The 20331-nt window shown below is 37.4% G+C and overlaps 1 protein-coding gene and 1 long non-coding RNA gene across 4 annotated transcripts in view; one reads left to right on the forward strand and one right to left on the reverse strand.

The window, feature by feature from the left end:
- CDH11 (cadherin 11) overlaps positions 1 to 20331 on the forward strand; it is a 247226-nt gene that overhangs the window by 222407 nt on the left and 4488 nt on the right. For 2 of the 3 annotated variants that reach the window (XM_055726785.1, XM_055726786.1), the window contains exons 4-12: positions 4045 to 4440; positions 5467 to 5761; positions 6518 to 6637; positions 7151 to 7318; positions 10238 to 10425; positions 11940 to 12193; positions 13173 to 13309; positions 13509 to 13630; positions 14415 to 14532. In XM_055726785.1, the coding sequence (XP_055582760.1) occupies positions 4213 to 4440; positions 5467 to 5761; positions 6518 to 6637; positions 7151 to 7318; positions 10238 to 10425; positions 11940 to 12193; positions 13173 to 13309; positions 13509 to 13630; positions 14415 to 14532 (1630 nt within the window). In that variant the 5' untranslated portion in view covers positions 4045 to 4212. Of the gene's footprint in view, positions 1 to 3054; positions 3161 to 4044; positions 4441 to 5466; positions 5762 to 6517; positions 6638 to 7150; positions 7319 to 10237; positions 10426 to 11939; positions 12194 to 13172; positions 13310 to 13508; positions 13631 to 14414; positions 14533 to 20331 lie in introns of all 3 variants that reach the window. The other variant, XM_055726787.1, reaches the window with a different exon arrangement.
- The window catches only part of LOC114017786 (uncharacterized), a 34554-nt gene continuing 17443 nt past the window's right edge, over positions 3221 to 20331 (reverse strand). Inside the window, exon 3 of the long non-coding RNA XR_003563033.2 lies at positions 3221 to 3563. This is a non-coding gene — a long non-coding RNA (uncharacterized LOC114017786). The remainder of the gene's footprint in view (positions 3564 to 20331) is intronic.

Genomic DNA, 20331 nt, shown 5'->3' on the forward strand with positions numbered 1-20331 from the left:
GAGAGATCTCTCCTTACATCTGAACATTCTGTGTAAACGCCTCACCATGTATGTGACTAGACACTGTTTTAACATTTCTTAGTCCTGCATACCTCAACTGATAACTTACACGGACAATGTTTGGGAATCTTATTGCACTCATGTGCCTTTCTGATGTGATTTGACCTTGTGTGGTGGCCACTTAAGTCTTTTTTCCCTTTATCCCTGCAGAGCTATTATTCAGTACCAAAATTGCCAACATTTGCTTGTATGCAGTTAAAATATGTTAATGGAATTCTTCCTTATGAGAAAAAGTCCATCTTAGTTCAAACCTGGCATCCACTACATTTAAAGAAGTGGGAAGCAGATTTTTTACAGATTTCTTAGGAAAACAGGATTTCAAAATTAAATGTTGTGCAATTCTAGATAACAATGGAAAAAATCAGGATGTTGCAGTTTGGTCAATTGCCCACGGAGATGGCTTTGCTGTCATTGAGGAATATAATCCATGTGCAGAAATAACAGTAATGTTGAGGATAGTTGCAAGACTGATTTTGTGAAAAGACGAGAAACATCCACAGCAAACGATTCTGACAGTTCGCTATCTGTGTAGTGTTGTGCAGTGCCTGGGTAGAAGTGCTGCACACAGAATTTGCGGACGCTTACCAGAGCAGCGGTCCTGGCAGCTGCGGCAGCTAATGTCTTCAGATCCGTATTCCACTGGTACAGGGCTATGAGGTATTTTTCCACAAGAGAAAAGGAATTTCTTTATAAGTTCTTTAACAGTTTTTCCATATTTTCAGCTTGAAGAAGTAGGAAACTGTAGGCTTTCAGCAGCCAAGTTGATGTTAAAATGTTTGAAAGGGTTTAAGTAGATTATTTGGGGAAAAAAAAAGAAGATAGAAGACGGCTTTGTTGTTGTTAATAATACTGCTTTGGCTTTTAATTAAGTTTATTTTAGCTTTAACTTTTTAAGAGTGTCTTCTGCACCTTTCCTTTTAGGAGGAATATAGTTTGTAAAAAGCCAAATTGTAGTGGTTTTGAATGTAAGTAATTTCATAAAGTTCAGTGGAACCCTGTTCATTTATTCTGTTGGCTCTTCTTGTGCCGATGGGAGTTGGAGGGCTCACTGCTGTGGCAGCCGCTGTGTAACTGGACAGAGACTGTGAACTTCAGGAAGGGAGAAGGCGAGAGGGGCACAGGGAAGCCAGGGAGACACACTGCCTGCAGCTCTAGCTTAATTGCAGCCTATCGAGCAGTAGGTCACTCACTAAAGAGCCAACCTGGTATGACTTGCGTGGAGTCCTTTCACATTATAACTCAAAACAGAAGCAATTACCATAAAGAGACTTAGTGATTTCTTTTTAGCCCAAGTAGTGAATGAGAAATATTTTTATTATCTTGAAGACATGTTAGCCTTGTGGCTTCCTCTCTGTACATTTATATGCAGAGGATAAAACAAAAGGTAGCAAACAGTTTTTGCTTTAAATACTTATTAGTAAATTAAGCATGGTTTTGTGATTACGATTTTGTTTCCAGCACTTCACTCTTGAATAGCTGATAATAAGCAGCTTATGTATCAGCTTGGCTCTTCCATTATTGTTAAGTAAGTATCTTTATAAAGTGTTTACTGATTTACATAACAGTATCGAGAAGTTTGGGAATAATGGTCATATTTGTTTACTTATTTTCATCATTGAGATCATTATGTGATGTTAATGATGAATAATTATCAGTGAATTTAATTTTCAAGTGCATCCAAAATCTATTAATGCAAGCAGGTTATTATTATTTATTTATTTTTCACAACAGGTTTAACAATGCACAGCTGCCTAAGCATACCTTCCTATTTCATTTCTGCTTGGAGCATATTATTCATGCTATAGATCCCTATAGCAATTGTACTTGCCCAGTGTAATTAGGTATCCTGTGCGTGGCACTGAAGACCATTTGGCTCAAAGGAGACTCCATACCACACTACATCTCAGACAGCAGTATCGTTGGTTAACAGAAGGCGATTATGAAGCAGACTGAACTGGCCTTAATACGTAGAATTTGGTTGCATCCATAAATTTCTGTAGACAAAGCAGCCAAAAGAGGTGACCTCACAGCCTGCTTGCTGTGGTGTTAAATTTACACCTGGCACAAGGATGTAAACCCAGAGGTGTTTACTAAACAGGACAGAATAACTAATTTTACAGCTGTGGGATTAGTAGAGAATTTGATGGCTTATATTTAAGAAAACTTACTATTGTTTAGTAAAGTTAAATGATACGGAAACTTAGTAAGTAAATGTTGCATATTAAGGGGTTCAACTTTATTTTTTCTGTGCCAAACTGGGGGGTAAAAGAAGTGTCCTTTCTTTTTAGGAGTAGCTATTATCATATGAATGCACTATGATAACTAGTGTTGAAGGGCTTTTCATATTTAAGCCACTTCCACCACAGACCTAATGCTCCACACTTCACACGCTTATATTGTATCAGAATGAAAGCATTTTTCTGACCAAAATAATATTGCTTTCTTTTTCATGTCTTCCATGCTGGTATGAGTCATCTGTAATGTGACATCATACAACAATAGTAAAAAATTAAATGGATACACCAAATGTACTTAATAAGTATGCTTAGGAAAGCCAGGTTATATTTGCATCTATACGTGTGACTTTCGTTTAATTCATTATGCTGGAGCCATTGTGGTGTTGTAATTGAGGTGATTTCAGTTTTCAACAAAATAAAAAGAAAAACATCATTTTTTGAGGAAACAAACCCAAATATTTCATTCCTTAATTATGAATTACTTATTTATAAACCCCTGTCTGTCAATATTGGGTGTGTATTTTTCTGTAGCTGTGCAAAGGGTGCTAGTGAGTTGTTTATCTGTTTCTGGAGTTATAGAATTTGATGTATGTTCAAGCTTTTCCCTATATTCATAATTTCTCCACCACAGATACCGTGTGTAAGATCTCCTTATTTCTCATTTAAAAAGTCATGCTGCTTTAAAGAAGGTGGTAGCATATATTTATACACATGCCTGTATGAATATAACTTTGAATGTTTTATTACTATCTTGCAGAAGAGTAAAGTGAATTACACTGAAAGCTAAACCAAACATCGTAGGGACCTTGTAAAACTTGGCTGTTCTGTAGAGATTGGAGTACTATGTGTTGGAAACCCCATGGGTAGGTGAAAGTGGCCTTTTTGATGGATCGTTAGCTGCTGGAGGTATAGACCTCAGTTCAGTTTTCACTGTATTTCGCAATTTTTGCTTCAAATATTAATTCTGACCTAGTGTTTTAAGAATTATTAGAAAGTAAGAAATCAATATCATTCTGGTAATTTAAATCACAGGGAAAGTAGGAACAAATAGCCAAATCAATTGTTATATTATCAAAGGTACCTGAATATGTTTTTATTTGTTTGTGGCATTTGTCATCACCAGCACAAAGGCAGCCGAATTGGCAATCAGTGCTGCTTCTCTGCTTTGATAACTTGATCCTCAGAGGGAGGCAGAAGGGCTACTTCAAGGGTAGGGTCTAAATCCAAAATGTAGGTCCTTGGAGTTCTGTCAGCCGCTGCTCCTGCCTAGAAAAACATAGGTAGTTATTTTCGACATGAAAGTCTGTTGGTCATGAAAAGGCATGTGTAGAAATAGTCCACTCTTCATAAGCAAGTATCTTGGTATCTATCTTACATCTAAACCTATGGCTTAACAGCTTGGATCTAAGCTCCAAAGAGGGTGTCGATATAAATTAGGTGTTTCTATAGCTACCTTGCATCTTGGGCTAAATCCATTTGGAAGAATCATGAGAGAATATGATTCTCTATCTTTCAACTCCCAAATGAGGGCCCTAACAAGCAAGTCAGGAGATTTTACAAGGTGGCAGGTACATGTAACAAAACACCAAATATACTCATTACTCAGTATTAATAATTATGAATATATTTTAATCTTCTTATTATCTTGACATTTCCCAAGGCAGTCCTAGTTTTATTTTCTTAATAAAAAAGAATTGCACCTCAAAGACATAACAAAACTATCTTCTCCATTTTTTTTTTCTTTCAGGAATTAAGTTGGGAAGCTACAGAGCATTAAGGTGATGTGTTTAATGTGTGGTGGCATCCTATGTGCAGAACATTTTATCTGAAACTTTTCAGTAGCCCCAAACTTCTTGACTTCCAAGGTGGAAGGGGTAGATTCTTGGATACTCCTGTGCCTACAAAATAACCAAAAATGAAGGAGGACAATTGTTTACATGCCGCTCTTATCTGCCTGGGTGTGCTGTATTACAGCCATGCCGTAACTACAGACAAACTGAACCACGCAAGGCCATCACTTCATGGTCACCATGAAAAGGGAAAAGAAGGACAAGTTCTGCATCGTTCAAAAAGAGGCTGGGTGTGGAATCAGTTCTTTGTTATAGAAGAGTATACAGGACCAGATCCTGTACTGGTAGGAAGGGTAAGAAAGAATTTGGTTTTCATTCTTGAATTTTTTGTGAGTTGCTTTCTTTCCTTGCCATTGCTTTTCTGTCGAATTAGTTGCTTCTTCAGCAGCTGCCTGATTCACCTAAGAATTAATCGTTCTATTGTAGCTCAATTAAGGTCTTAAGCAATATACTACCTAAGTCAATACAGACTTTTCCATTGACCTCAACAGTCTTTGAATGAAGGGGTACAAGCTGCTATCTAACACGACAGCAGGAACCACAGCAACCACTTGAGCAACAATATGCATCAAGAATATCTGGTATCATCCTTGGGTCTTTAAAAATGGTCATTAAAATGTAATGCCTTAACCCAGCAGCTCAGTAAAAGTGTACTGCTCAGTAGGTATCTCTTCATTTCTTTAATGTTATGTTATCAGTAAAACTAAATATATGAAGGCTATGTATAGAGGAAGATATATATCTATGTACACGCATCCTGGACTAATATTTTATTCTGTTAGTGTCTAACACAAACAGAATATAAATACATAAATATAAATACATGGTTGTGAAAATAAGAATGTAAGGTTTTGTTACTTCCTTTACAACGAAGAGGTTGTAATTAAAAACTTGTTGGCAATCACCGATTGGCTCATTCGTCACATCCCGTTTGTCACTTAACAGCTTTTTACATACATTAGTAAGTAGGGTACAAAATCTTTGTAAAAGTGACTCTTCCTTCCAACCTCATTTGAAAAAAGAACCTTTTCTAAATATCTTCTCATGCATTCTCTTCCTTAAATCTTAAACCTTAAATCTTAAAGCTTGGGTCTCAGTAGCACACTACATGCAGTAGCATGCAAGTCTGCGCAGGCAGCTTCTCTGAGCGCAGGGCAGATGTGTTCACAGCGTGTGCCTGCGTACGGATTATCACCTGATGTAAGACAAGATTTTTGAAAACTATGAAATGATAATATTTCCTGAACTTTTTTCTTTCATAAATGCATATATAACAAGTATACCATCTTGTTAAGGTGTGTCTGTTTCTCGTTTTGTAGCTTCATTCAGATATTGATTCTGGAGATGGAAACATTAAATACATTCTCTCAGGTGAAGGAGCAGGAATCATTTTTGTTATCGATGACAAATCAGGGAACATCCATGCAACAAAGACACTGGACCGGGAGGAGAGAGCTCAGTACACTCTGACAGCACAAGCTGTAGACAGGAACACTAACAGACCTTTGGAACCACCTTCTGAATTCATTGTTAAAGTTCAAGATATAAATGACAACCCGCCTGAGTTTCTTCATGAAAACTACCATGCCAATGTGCCAGAGAGATCAAACGTAGGTAAGTACTCGTAAATGTGCTTCAGCTCCTGGCCCTATGGAAGATGTTGCATCGTCAGTACATCATGGCTTTATTTCTTATTGGGAAGTAAAATTTACTTCATGCTCAGCCAGTGGCTCAGTCAATTTGTCTTACTTTGCTGACCAAATCAAACCCTGCACAGCTACTAGCTGTCACGATTGAAGTGTCTCTAGATGGTTCCTAGAACAGGACTATTTCCTTCTAGGAAGGAATGTGAGTGTCCCCTGGAATTTATGGGGTGTGAATCCTCTGGGGTAAACATCATCATTCCCTTGGCAGAGCTGCATAACAAAGCTAAGGAGTTACTGCCACACTATCTATTCCATTTTCGTCTTCTGTTTAAGCTTCTGTCTATCTCAGAGATTTCTACAGGAAAGATTTCTCTGCAGCTTACTGAGGAAAATGTAAACAGAAAACTATTATTTGGCTAATGACAAAAACAATCTAAGGCTTAAACTACCGAGGAAAAAAACTATACTGGTACAGAGTGACTGCTGGCTTCTATATATTCAGTGTTTAGAACATGAATCCACATCACAGCTGATGACAAATCTTTTTGGATCACACAAGTCTATTTTGTCGTATATAAATGGCCAAGTACATTTCTTTTTCATTTACCGAATCTGGGAAAAAGTTAAGAAATAGTTATGCTGTATGACTGAAAGCATCCGCACGCTTCTTACAGACACATTTGCTTCTGACTGTATTCCTTCTGTGTTTGCTTTCCACTTTTAGGTACATCAGTTATTCAGGTAACAGCTTCAGATGCTGATGATCCTACCTATGGGAACAGTGCCAAATTGGTTTACAGTATTCTTGAAGGTCAGCCGTACTTCTCGGTGGAAGCTCAAACAGGTATTATTGAGCAGTTTATTTGAGTAGGACCTCATAACTGGAATACATTAAAATGAAGAACTAAGTATATTGACTGAGGCAGTACAGTTGGATATATCTACTGACGTGTTTGTGCAAAGCTTCCTTCATTCTCTCTCGATTCCAGCTAAGCTTTTTTGCTGGCTGGTCCCCTGGTATTCAATAGAGCTTCTGGTTACACTACACTAGAGCAATGATGCTGTTTCTTTTGTGGTATGATATGATATATGATATGATATGTTATGATATGATATGATAAAAACGGCAGTTTCAACGCTGAACTGTAGTTTTTCCAGGGTTGTTCTGTGTTCAGCTGTGTTGAATATTTCGGCTACTTTCCTTGCATAGCATGATGCACAGTGTAGGGAAAACAGAATCTGCACCAACACTGCAAATATTGCTGTGTTTTAATGCAAGCTAAAAATGCAGTGTCCAATTTCTCCTGATGTGAACATATGAAAATTTGTATGTGCCATATTTTCTTTGTATTTATAGGAATTATCCGAACTGCCCTTCCAAATATGGATAGAGAAGCTAAGGAAGAGTATCATGTTGTAATACAGGCAAAAGATATGGGAGGACACATGGGAGGCCTCTCAGGGACAACCAAAGTGACAATTACACTTACAGATGTCAATGACAACCCACCAAAGTTCCCACAGAGTAAGTAACAACTTCTTTGCATTTACTACCAGTACCTGTATTTGTATACTATCAGATGTATTCAAAAAGCAGTAACTGATGGATTATCACAGCACACATGTGAATAGATAAATATTACATACTGCTAGTAACATACAGAGCCTTAGAATCTGGATTATTTCCTTTGTGTTGCAAAGTGAGACGCTTTTTAAGGTTAAGATTACATTAGAAGGATTCCTAACCCTACAGTTCATTTTTTAAACCACTGGACCATGTTATATTAGAAATACACCTATGGTATGACCAGGGAGACATAGTGTGGACTTTTCTGTTAGTGGAGAAAGAAGCCCTATTTCTTGAGGGCCATCTTGTGTGTTAAATCAAATTGGTCAAGAATACTAGAAAATGTACCTGCCCTGCAGCAGTGCTGGATTAGCTGGTTTACCTTTTTTCCCTTTTTCATAATTCTGCTGTGGATGGTGAAAGACACTATAAAAAAGCAAGTAGCATTCATTACTCTGCTCAGACCACAAGAACTTTTAGAAATCATTGCAGGGAAATAGGAGGTTAAAACAAAAAATCACGGCAGAAATCTCTCCAATTAGACTGACAGCATTTGAAAGAAGTCTCCAAGTGGCTTCGTGTCATGCCTTTCAGTACTCCAAGTTCATAGCTATTTGCAAGCATAGTTATGGTAGTCATTTTCAAGGAACAAATCCAATTTGATTTTTGATGAAGATGAATAAAGAAAAGATCTACGTTATGTTCTTAAAGCTGTATTTCTCAGGCTTGAAGTCTCATGCTTTTCTTGGCCCTTGATGAAAATGTTGTACAATCTATTAATGGCTCCTGATTATGCCCTTTCAGGTCTTTGACAGACCTTCAAGCGAGTGAGCATCATTTTTTATTTCACATAGCCTTTCATTTTAAGTGTTGATGCTTTATCCTTTACTTCTCTAAACACTCTGTGGATGGCGAATGTCCGTAAGAATAAAGGTTAAGACTGGATATTCCTCAAGACTTATATTTACCATGACAGTCCAAGCTAAATTTAGTACAATTACATTTCTAAATTGATGGTTGAAGTGTATTGCTGGTGGTCAAACAAAGCAATTTTTTATACCTGTGCTATTTATTTTTCACACATAAAATTAATCAGGACTGACATTAACAGATTCAGTCTTCACAGTTGGGTGGAAGTACATTAGTGGACCCACACATCTGTTCTGCAGCTTATCTCTGCATGGGTTTCTGTTGGGTTTGTTTGGAGTGCAGTGCACACACCAGCCCAGCCCAGCCTGTTTCTCCTCTGAGCAACTGGTATGACACTGATACACCCTGGATAAGACCATCTCTCTAACAGCTCTTTTTCCGATGTTGCAGCTTCCTGGACCCTCATGCAAAAGTTTAAATTACATAGCCAGTCCCTAAATGTAAAAATCTATGTCAGCATTTTCTACCATTCTAATAGGAAAGTATTAAATCCTAAAAATGTCAGGTTTTACATAGCTCACAAACATACCTTTTCACTCAAATCATAACCTGGAACCCCAGTACATGGTATTTTGTTGATTAATTCCATCAAGTGATGGATTTTTCTCTAGAAATTCCAGCCACTTTACCGAGTATTTTGGGAAAATATTTAAAATTATCAGAAATGTTAAATAGCAGTTACTAAACTTAATCATCTAACGCCAACTTAAAACCTTAATTTGGAATGCTTTGTATCTCAGAAACAGGTTTGGCCTGTTCATATAGACATTCAAATGATTGATTTTTTTTTATTATTTTCTTTCTTCTTGTTCTTTTTTTTTTGTTGTTGTTGTTCATTGCTCAAGCACTTAATGAGTTATGTGCTTACATTTTGGGTTCTTTGTGACTGGAGTTAATGACCTATTCCAATGACATGTGCCAATTGTTTTTATGGGTAATGAGCCAAGTCCCTGCCTGGTGTAAGTCTCCTGATGTTCCTAGGGTGCTCGTGTAGCGACAAAGAGCAATTATGGAGCGGAGGATAAATTAGATTATTTTATTTTATTATGCTTCCCCCCCCCCCCCCAACTCATTAATGCTGATGTGCTGATGAAGTAGCAGAAAATGCTTACATAGATTTGTACATTTAGGATGAGGTTATGTTATCCAAACTGTGGAGTGGGTTGGGAAGGTTGTGAAATCAATGCTGCCTAAAGGACAACTGTTGGAGAGAGATCTATCCAGGAACAGTAATGCTCTCCTCTGGTGCCCCTGAATACACAAGGGAAAAACTGTACGGCAACACATCTATGGGATGTTTGGGGATGGCTTTCCTGCTGGAGTTTGATGAAGGAAAGCTGTTTTCTGTTTGATATGGAATGCCACACAAATTGGTATGTATTCTCTGTTGTGTTGAATTTTAAGCGTCATTGCTACTGTACGTTCACCCTCCAAATTTAAGCCATAGAAAGCAACTGATCTATTCTTTAGCCAGCACAGCAGAGAGGTCTTATCCAATTTGTTGTATAAAATTTATGGCTCCTGAATGAATGGGCAGAAATGCTTCTGGACTCTAGAGACTTGAAGGTCATACTATGAGTCGTATGAAAGAGAGTTTTCCTTCCTTTTTTGTAATAATGTTTCTTATATGAATGATAACCTTGATGTTACAACAATTTCTGCATTCGGAATAATTGATTGTCTTTTTAACCCTACCCTGAACAGAGAGATACACAGATGTGTTGTAAAACATCAGTAGGGAGGTAATGTTACATAGATTAGCAATGTGCTTCAAGATTTCACAACTGACTTGCTTCTCAGAGCTCTTTATAATGTAACATTCCTTCAGGGGATTTGAAAATGTAAAAAATTACTGTGTTTATTTGGAACTTACAAGTTAAACTAGTAAATACACAACTGGAGAGCAGACTGCATACTTAAGGCAGATGCCTTTTTTCCTTCCACCAGGTGTGTACCAGATGTCAGTGTCGGAAGCAGCTGTTCCAGGAGAGGAAGTAGGAAGAGTGAAGGCCAAAGATCCAGACATTGGGGAAAATGGCTTAGTAGCTTACAGCATCATTGACGGAGATGGCATGGATATGTTTGAAATTACAACAGATTACGAGACTCAGGAAGGTGTTGTAAAGCTTAAGAAGGTGAGTATTACCTACCAATGTGTAGCATTCTTTGTTGTTGACAGAAGATTTGGTAATAATGGATTAGCACCTAAGATCAAATATCAGTAAATGCAATTTCACTTAATTTGTTTCTAGAGCTGTGATTAACTCTTAATATTCCATTTCCCCATTAGCTGAATTGGAATGGAAGAAAATAACCCAGAAGAGTTACATAAATACTGTACAGTGGATAAATTGCACAAACTAAATGAATTCATAATAAAACGTCACGGTAAAATACAATGCCATCAGCTTCATTGTTAATGAAGTTTTGCCTAGTGCTGATAAGTAGCACACATTCACTGTTGCTTTATGTTCGGTCTGAATAGCCTCATGCCCTATAGTTTGAATTCTTCAACTGTGCATTGTCCACAATATTGTTCTGAAGGAGTCACAGGCTATGAGAAAAGCAGCAAAAATACGGAGGTGATCTCGGATACAATCCATCAGCATGCTCTTTAAAAGTGTTACTAAATGAATTTTAAATTACAAATGATAAATCATAAATCTTATTCATTATTTCAGCATTATTATTTTGCCCTTTGTATCTTTATAGCTATTAATCTGTCCTGGAGATAACCAAAACTGAAAGGAGAAGGCCTGGGCAATTTAATGTGAAAGTTAGCCCTGCCTTGCACATTGGGATGGTCTCGCAGAAAGACACCCAGAGGTCTCTTCTGGTCAAAACTCTGCTGTGGTTCAATTACTCTCTCTGTTGTAGAGGTGGGAGTGTGTTATTTGTGTGTTTTACAATGCAGGTGGAACTGTCACACCACTAGTCTATGGTGTTAGCAGACTGTGACTTGTGGTTGGCACCTGCATGATCATTTTGAGGTTCCCAGTGCTGCAACGCTGCGGCCATGCCATGTTACTGACAGCACAGGTGTGCTGTGGCTTTTCCCAGCCTCCCGAAAGGACTTACCTCATGGGGCATTATTTCACCTCCCCATTGTAAAGTGCTCCGAGATCTATGGATTGAAAGACAGACAGAAATGAAAGCACTGCAAAGCATCTGCACATTTCCCCTACTACTTAAATAATTTAACTTCTCTGGGTCCATAATTTAACTTCTCACGATGCTCCCAGTTCAAGCCACATCCATATCTCTAAAGGAACACATGCCAGCTTGGGATAGGCCAATGCTGGCATATTGTGGGAACCCCTTTCCTATCCATTGCTGTTTTGTGTTACATGGGAGGCTGTATGAAGAAAAGGTTAATTTTCCCAATAATGATGGTCTCCTGAGTGATACAGCAAGCAAAGAGCAAGACAAGGACCGTGTCGTGACATCTTGAGCACCTTCCTATGCTGCTCCATACATAGAATGTAGCTCCTTCCATTTGAGTCTTGATGTTTTTAAATACACACATTTCAGTCTAAGCTTGTTGACAGATGCTCACATTTGTTTTATGTCATTGAATACTAGGGGACTGCTTACTGCTTTTACACTCTACTTCTCCTAACTGTGGCATGTGTTGTCTTATTTCTCACAGCTCTTAGATTTTGAAACCAAAAAGTCCTACAGTCTGAAGGTAGAGGCAGCCAATGTACATATTGACCCTAAGTTCATCAGTAATGGGCCATTCAAGGACACAGTAACAGTGAAGATATCAGTGGAAGATGCCGATGAGCCACCTGTATTTTTAAAGCCAAGTTATGTTTTTGAAGTACAAGAAAATGCAGCATCTGGTACTGTGGTTGGAAAAGTGCATGCCAAAGACCCTGATGCTGCAAACAGTGCTATAAGGTATGCTTCATCAGAGCGAGCTGTTTCTTTCTAAGCATTAGCTTTTAGAATTGTTATGCAAGTTATTAAGATAGTGCGATAGATCTAGCACAGTAATATTCTACATTCACCCAGGATGTTAATAAATTTAACCATATAGCATTGTTTTTAATGACTTGTTCCATAAGCTACTAGCTTCTCAAAGCCTATATCACTAAGCAAGTGGTACCATAGCTATGTCTAATTAAAATAGGACATCTGTGTTAGGCTCTATTCTAAATTACATTTTCTATAAAATATCACAGCATTTTTTTCTTTCTCAAAAGATACAAGTCTACACAGTAGATTAGAGATTATGTTGGGTAATTGTTAAATATTAATTGCTAATGTACAAATACACATACCCCTACTTTCCACTGTTACATTGGATAGTTTTCTTTTTGTTTATTTTTGTTCATTATGTTCTCCATGTAACTTAAATTATGAAACTCTTGTTTTGTGGGTATAGTTGACAATTCAAAGAATTGCAAGGTAAAGATAGGAAAACCGGAGCTGTATAAAACTGTATGAATGTGTAGATAATGGGTAATATTTATTAATCTGGTATAATCAATTAAAATTCTGAGTAACCCAAAGATCAGAAGACTTAAAAGATCTTAATGATTAACATGAAACAGAAGAAAACTTAAATATCTCAGTAGATACTTTTATCATGTTTTATAAGAGAGGAAAATGAAGAGTATTTTGGGGCTTTAATGGAGACTTCAAAGAACACCAGTTTTCACTTACTATAAACATTGTGATGTAATATTTTTTCTAAATGTAGACACCAGTCAGGTGAATCTCCTTTTAAAAGAGCACATATCACCCCTTTGACAATGATATTAAGGATAACAATAAGTGTACTAAGAATTATTTAAAAATAATAACAATATAGAACAAATTTGCATGCATGAAACTAAGTCCTTCCATCTAATTACTGACTTTCAATCTGCTTTAGATATTCAATTGATCGTCACACTGACCTTGAAAGATATTTTATTATTAATGCAGAGGATGGCAATATCAAGACAATAAAAGCTTTGGATAGGGAAGAAATTGCTTGGCATAATATCTCTGTCTTTGCAGTTGAAGTCCGTAAGTATTTCACTGAGGTATTTTATAATCAATGATATAAATTCTGTAGTCTTCTAATTGTCTCAGTTTGACAAGCTGTGAAAAATCCCAGTAGAAATGCTTCAGCCTATTCCATTTTCCGCTGGATACTGCTGGGATTTTGTTTGTTTTGAGGAGTTTTCCTGCTTCTGTTTCATTTTGGGTTTGCTTATTCTTATAGACAAACAACACCAGGAAGCCAAAGTTCCAGTTGCAATTAAGGTCATCGATGTCAACGATAATGCTCCAAAATTTGCAGCAGCCTATGAAGCGTTTGTTTGTGAGAATGCTAGAAGCAATCAGGTATGCCTGTGCCCACCACCTTCCCTGCGCACGGACTGCTTTCTTCAGGGTGTTAGCCCAGTTTTGTGTCGGCAACTCAAATAAGTGGTAGTAAACAAATGTTTATTTTGAAATTTTGGCCTAAATACCCCAAAGCACACAGAAAGGCACTTTCCTGTGTTTTTATTTTGAACTACTATCAACAGTTATAGATACAGTGCTTTGTGCGCTGAAGGTGACTGATGTTGAGTGTGAGTATCCACCATCCCATGGGCAACAAAGCGGGCTGGGAGCAGCTTCCCCATTTGTGAGCCTGTTTCGGATATTACAAAAATACTCAGTCCCTCCTGGGAAGAATCACAGTACAGTGCTCGTAGAGCTTAGCCTGCAGGTTTATCCTTGAACAGTCTGTGAGGAAGAGGGGTGAGTACCACAGAGAAATACGGCCCTACATGATATCTGTACTTCTGCATGTAGTGTAGCAGCTTGAAAAGGATGTTGTGCTACCTCTTTCTGAACTGCTGAATTTTATGCGGAATTTTATTTAGTCTATTAAGTTAACATTAACACATATTTGTGGCGTATACTGTTACATCTTTAATTCTCCATTGGTTAAATATAATAGTAAATAAAGATTGCTTGTTCTAGGTTTGAGTCTGCTCTATGTTTATAATTGCAGACACTTTTCAGGCATGTAGGGGGGCTCTGCCCTTTTTTTGTACTCAAGAGATTTCTCAGAATGCTGTCTATATGTGATGTATCCAGAGAAGGAGCTGTTTGTTTACAGAGTACTTTTCTTTTACAGCAATTTATTACAATTAGTGCTGATGACAAGGATGACTCGGCCAATGGACCAAGATTTATCTTCACTTTACCACCTGAAATTATTCATAATCCAAATTTTACACTCAGAGACAACAGAGGTTTGTGTGAAGATTCCCTGTATACTAGAGTCCAAAGAAATGACAAAGTAAAACTAATGGCCAACATAATGTTATGCAACAGCATTTTCATTAACTTGGACAGAGTGTCTGTTTTCCAGAGATTTAGGGGAGGAAGGCAGAAAACATACAGCTGAAATACAAGGATGTTCTTGGAATAATGTGATGCTTGTTAACTCGCTTTCATTTTCTTGAATACATTTTTAAAATTACATAATAATACCCTGCATGAAGAATCCACTGCCATTTTATCTTCCTGGAAGAGGGTGAAAAACAATGACAAAAACTTTCACTAAATATAATTGGCAAATCACCTCGATTTAGAGAAAACATACTTGCTAAGCCAAAATTGTTAGGTTGCTTGTATTTGTTCACTTTACTCTGCTTGCTGTTTTTTGTAAATTATGGATCATGTGAGATGTGGACTAGATTCCTAATGGAATAAAATCACTGCCATGCTAACCTTTTGTAGGAAATATAAATTTGGATTTTTGTTGTGAAACATACCCACATTGGGTGTATCTCAGGACGGGTATCCTGATTCCTTTGCCAATTTTCTATCCATGAAATATAGTATAAATCTTGCATTCAGATTGACGTTAAGATATAAGAAATTTGTGGGGAAAAATCCAGGCATAGGGGAGTGTCCAAATTTATTTGATCATCTAACATAAAATCATCAGCGAACCTAACTTGGTGAGGAAGGCAGAAGGGGGTAAATGGAAAAAAGACAAGTCTGCCATTATACATATTTATTCTATTTATTTAATGATAATCAGTAGGATATTGTCATTCAATGTTCATTTGCTATTTTCCTGTATGGGGAAAAAAACTGCTTCAGCTTCTAAGAAATTGGTTTTAATTAGCAAGCTTTAATGTTTGAAGGAAACTTGACTGTTTTCAGAAAAGTAGAACTGGTTTAAATAACAAATCCAAAATATTTCTTCTAGATTGCCAGAAGTACAAAAGGCAACATAATCCAGATGCATGATTTCAGTAAAAACTTCTTTTTCTCAAGTATTATGTTGTGGCATACTGTATATCTCTGTCAGCATCTGAAGTGAGGGCAATTATCATCAGAGTCCCCAAACAAAATTTCTGTTATTCTTGAAGGGTCAAAGTAATACTGTTGCCTAGTGCTTGACACTTGTACATACATAAGCGATTCGTAACAGATCCAGTGGAGGGGATATATTTATTCTCTTTAAAGTAGTAAACCACAATTTTTGAAAAACTGATGAATATATTTTTAGAGGAAAGTAAATAAAAATGTATTCTTTGCCTGAGACCTTGAGGGCAAGTTTCTCTTTAAAAGATGTTTTATGGTCACCATATCAAACTGAAGATGAATTAGGTTTTATAATCTAACAGAGGAAGCATAGGTCAGAATTGAGACTCTCTGATACAGCTGCAGGCAAATGCTGTTATGGTTTCTGACTCCAGCCAATTCTACTAATCTTTCATTTCTGTATCCAGCAAATTCTTTCTTTTTTTTTTTTTTTTTTTTTCAATAAAAAAGTTAGCCCAGGAAAAAATGTTTTGTAATTGAAATGATGATGTCAGCTGAATGCAGTGATTGTACCTGACAATACTGCAAAAGGTTATTTCAACAAGATGCTATTTAAGGATCTAATCTTCTCTCATAGTTTAGTGTTTGGGAAATTAATAATGTAATGAAATCCATCCATTTTCATCCTGTCTGTCCCTCATTTTTGTACAGTCTTCAGTGCAGTCATGTTGTTAATTTAACTATTTCTGTTGGCTGTTTTAAAGTAAGTTATGGTAGAGAGCAAATTAAAAAAAGTTAAAGTTCTATATACTTCCATACAAAAAAAAAACCCCAAACCCAAAAAACCCAACCAAACTTCTCGGAGAGAGTGTGTTACCATCTGCAAGTCAAATAATTTACATGACTATTTGAATATTTTTTTTCTCAGTTATAAATCCAAGTAGTCTAATATACCAGGCCACCGCTTTCAGAGGGAATTGCTAGTTTCAAAGAAAAACAGCCTTATTTACTGTGGAGAACAGTTAATGAAAACTCCAATGTCTGGGTCTATTACAGAACTTTAAAGTGAATACAATCCATAATTATCATTTAATAGAGTTTCTTTCTACCAACTCCTAAAAGTAATCACATATTGCAGTAATGCAAAAAATGTAATCACATTCTACATCCTATTAATAGCCTACTGTGTTACCAAGTTTTTCAGCTGAGACTATCTTCCATACTTCCATAGAAAACATGAGATAATGGCTTATCACATGCTGTGATAAAACACTGAATTACTTTTGCACTGTTTACTTACATTATACCACATAAATAAACAGCACTGTGTTTGCCCAGGCCCTGTTCAATTTTACTCCCATTGAAGTCAGAGCTTCAAAAGAGTGGTGGAGGTTCGTGGCACTTCACAGTAAAGAGATGGATTTTCAGCAAGTGGGTTTCCTGCTTTTAATCCTGCTGTGTCCTAAACTGAAACGCCCTTGACTCGGCTTGGCTCACCTTGTGTGGAGGCCTGGCACAGAGCCAGCGTTGCTGGAAGGGTTGCAGCCACCTTGCTTTACCGTGCTGCACAAGGACGAGTTACACCTCAGTGGCAAAGGCTAGGTGTAGCCGTGTTCCCAAATCCACAGCATAGTGCTTGACAAAGACTGAAATTAAATTTGCGAGTCCCCTAAAATCGGTGACTAAAATCCACTTTGTTTTAATAGAAACAAGTCCTCTGGCTCTCAATTTCAGACCTTCGTAATCAAGACATTTTGAAACATATGTACAAGAAAGTTACCGGATTTTGCCATGGATTAGCCACAGCAATTGCTACTGCCGGGTAATGATTTTAGAGAGCTGGACCCCTGAAAGTGCTTGTTTCCTGCTGAATCAGCACTCATATTCTGATATAGGTGGTAATGTTCACAACTACAGTCAGCTGCTTAAATCTAGAAGCCTCCTTACACAATATATATGCTAACAAGCTCCAAAAGCTAAGCTACATTTGCCTGTATGTAAAGGAAAAAAACTGGAAAACTCTCAAGAAGATCACCAGAGATAAAGATGAAAATCAAAGGCCAGGAAGATCACTCTAAAGATCACCACGAAGTCATGCAATTTTAACTTCTAATTGTGAAGATTTCATGGAGAGTATAGGTAATCTTCACTTACAATAGTGTTGGATATTGGATATCCCAGACAATAATAGCTGGAAAATGAGAGTGTATTTTTCCGGATGGTGTTGAGATGGCTGTTTTCTTCCTTCTGTCTGGTGTTAACCCCCAATGTGTTTGTTAAGACTGTCAGTCAAGTAGCTCCCATATGTGTTAAGTAGTAGTTTTAAGCTGGTATTGACATTTAACTTCTGTTTCTTGGCTTAAAAAATGCCATTATACCTGGATTATAGTTAAACTCCTGGGACTTGGAAATAATGAAAAAGCAAGAATGAGAATACTAGCTTGGATTATATATTATCTTTTATCTAGGTGAAAGAAGATTGGGTTTTTTTCCTCTTACAGATATTTTGTTTCTTATAAATGTGAGAAGTGAACATAAACAAACAAAAAAAAACTTTTAAAAATGACCTTTTAGAGTTGATATATGCTAGTCCTTTGTAAAGTTTAGCCAGGCATGTTGATTAGATTTTTCTTTTTAAAAAATGTTAAAATAGAAATGACTGCAAGTTAAACCAGATAAATCAACCATTGGATCAAATTGAGCCTTAGTGTAATGTAATTGACTGCAGTGGAATTGGCCAGTCTGTATAAATGAATAATATGCTATTCTTTTTCTTATTTCTAGTTAGGAATACTATTTAAGCTGCCAAAATTTAAGAAAAATATGACATGATGTGACGTGATATAACATAATACACATAGACAGCAGACTAAATATATTAATATATGATAATGCCTGTGTTTCCTTCCATATTGCCTTTGCAGCCTCTAGGCAGTTGTAGCTCAGCCCACTACTAATGTTCATACTTTTTTGCTACAAGAATAATCTGTCCTATTACAATCTTTTATTTAACAGAGCAGATCTTTGTTCTCATATTGAGGAAATGAATTATTAAATGAATTTTAGAGAACTCTGTGGAGTAGTTTTATTCTATATCAATATATTTTGGTTCAAGTATTACTTGATAGGTTAATAGGTATTAGATGTTACATTTCTATTTATACCAAATTGTTATAAGTCCATTAATTTAAAGTCCTAAAATAAGAGTCCTATCACACAGACACTGATATCACTAAAGTCCTTTAAAAATTTGTGCTACAAAGCCTAGCTGGGCAAATGTCGCATGTAAACATTTAGGAGGTTAGAAGGACTGAAAAGAGATGAAGGGCACCTCCAAAACCTAAAAGTAATAACCGATCAGATCTTTATCAGCTTCTCTGTCCTTAGCAAACGCGACCATCCTGTAAAGGAGAAGTTAACAAGCTGTTTTCTATCCAGACATTTTTTGTGAGACTTCAGTATCAGAAGGACTACAGTTCTGTCACGCCGAGGTAACTGTGCTGGGCATCAGGTGTGGTGGCCCTGGAAGGAGAGGTGTAGATATGGGGAGATGAATTAATCTGGCATGTAACAAACAGATCTGATCTAGGACAGTCCTACAAAAATTTCATCCTTGCTGGTAGAAGTTATTAGTGGGAGAGTCAGATAAGCAGGGTCCTAGTGCAAACATCCTTCTTATTCCATAAATTGACCCCTGTCCACAAAATCTGGGGATGGTTTCAGATCTTGTCCTCCATCAGGGGTACTGCCTGCAAGGCTGGTTAGTATAAAGCAAGAATACTTCTCTTTTGGTATGATTTATTCACAAACTTTCATGGAAATAGCAGTGATTAGATCATTAAGAGAGGTTTTATGATTTGCATTATTAAATTCTGGAATTTATGCTGACTCTTCAACAGGAAAATGATTAATCTTCTGCAGTATCCTGAGGCAATAGTAAAATGGGTACCGTCGGAGGTGAATTAGCCCTCCCTTAGTAGATAAAAGAACCATTCTTTTATTTTTTTCCTGTCTGTTATATAGTGAAAAATAAAGAACACAGCAAAACAGAAAAGGTTGTGTGAAGTAAATCCTCATCCTAAAATAGTTTTTGAAGGTCTGAAAGCCACAGATATGATTGTTTCATTTTATTTACTTCAGGATGTTTACAATTTTATTAACTTGGTTCGGTGTGAGAACCGAGAAACAAAGAGCACAATAACGAAACGCTGTCCGTCTGTCCTAGCCTGTGTCCGGTGCGGCCAGGAGCAGGAAGCACTGGCTGTCTCATCCCAGCGTTTCATGTCACACGTTCCCTTTCAAATACTTGTGCCCCAGGAGGTGTGAAGGACCCTCCGAAACGACCCCCCGTGGCTAGGCAGCAGCTGGGCTCCCACCTGCCCCAGGAGGCCCTTGGCAGGCCACCGCTGGGATGGAGCAACACTGCAGCCCTTCCTCCCTCCACACAGCTCAAAACGTGCCCAGACACACTGTGCCTGCACGATCGAGCTTTCTGAGTAACACAGGGTCTGATAAAATACTGCTTATGTTAGCGTTACAGAAAGAGGTCGACACTGAGGCTCAGATCTGCTAATACACAGCAAATGTTGGCTTCATTTGGGTGGAAGTCTTGTTAACACAGACCATTTTTGTACAGATTTCTGCCTGCCATTCCTGTGGGTCTGACACCACAAACTGTAAATCAGAGAGAGTTGGGGTTTTTTTCCCTCCACTGAAGGCTTTAATTCTGGAAAGAGACTAGAACCAGCCCAAAGAGCAACACCAAGGCTAAG

Source organism: Falco cherrug, chromosome 14 (assembly GCF_023634085.1).
Source record: "Falco cherrug isolate bFalChe1 chromosome 14, bFalChe1.pri, whole genome shotgun sequence".
Lineage (NCBI taxonomy): Eukaryota > Metazoa > Chordata > Aves > Falconiformes > Falconidae > Falco > Falco cherrug.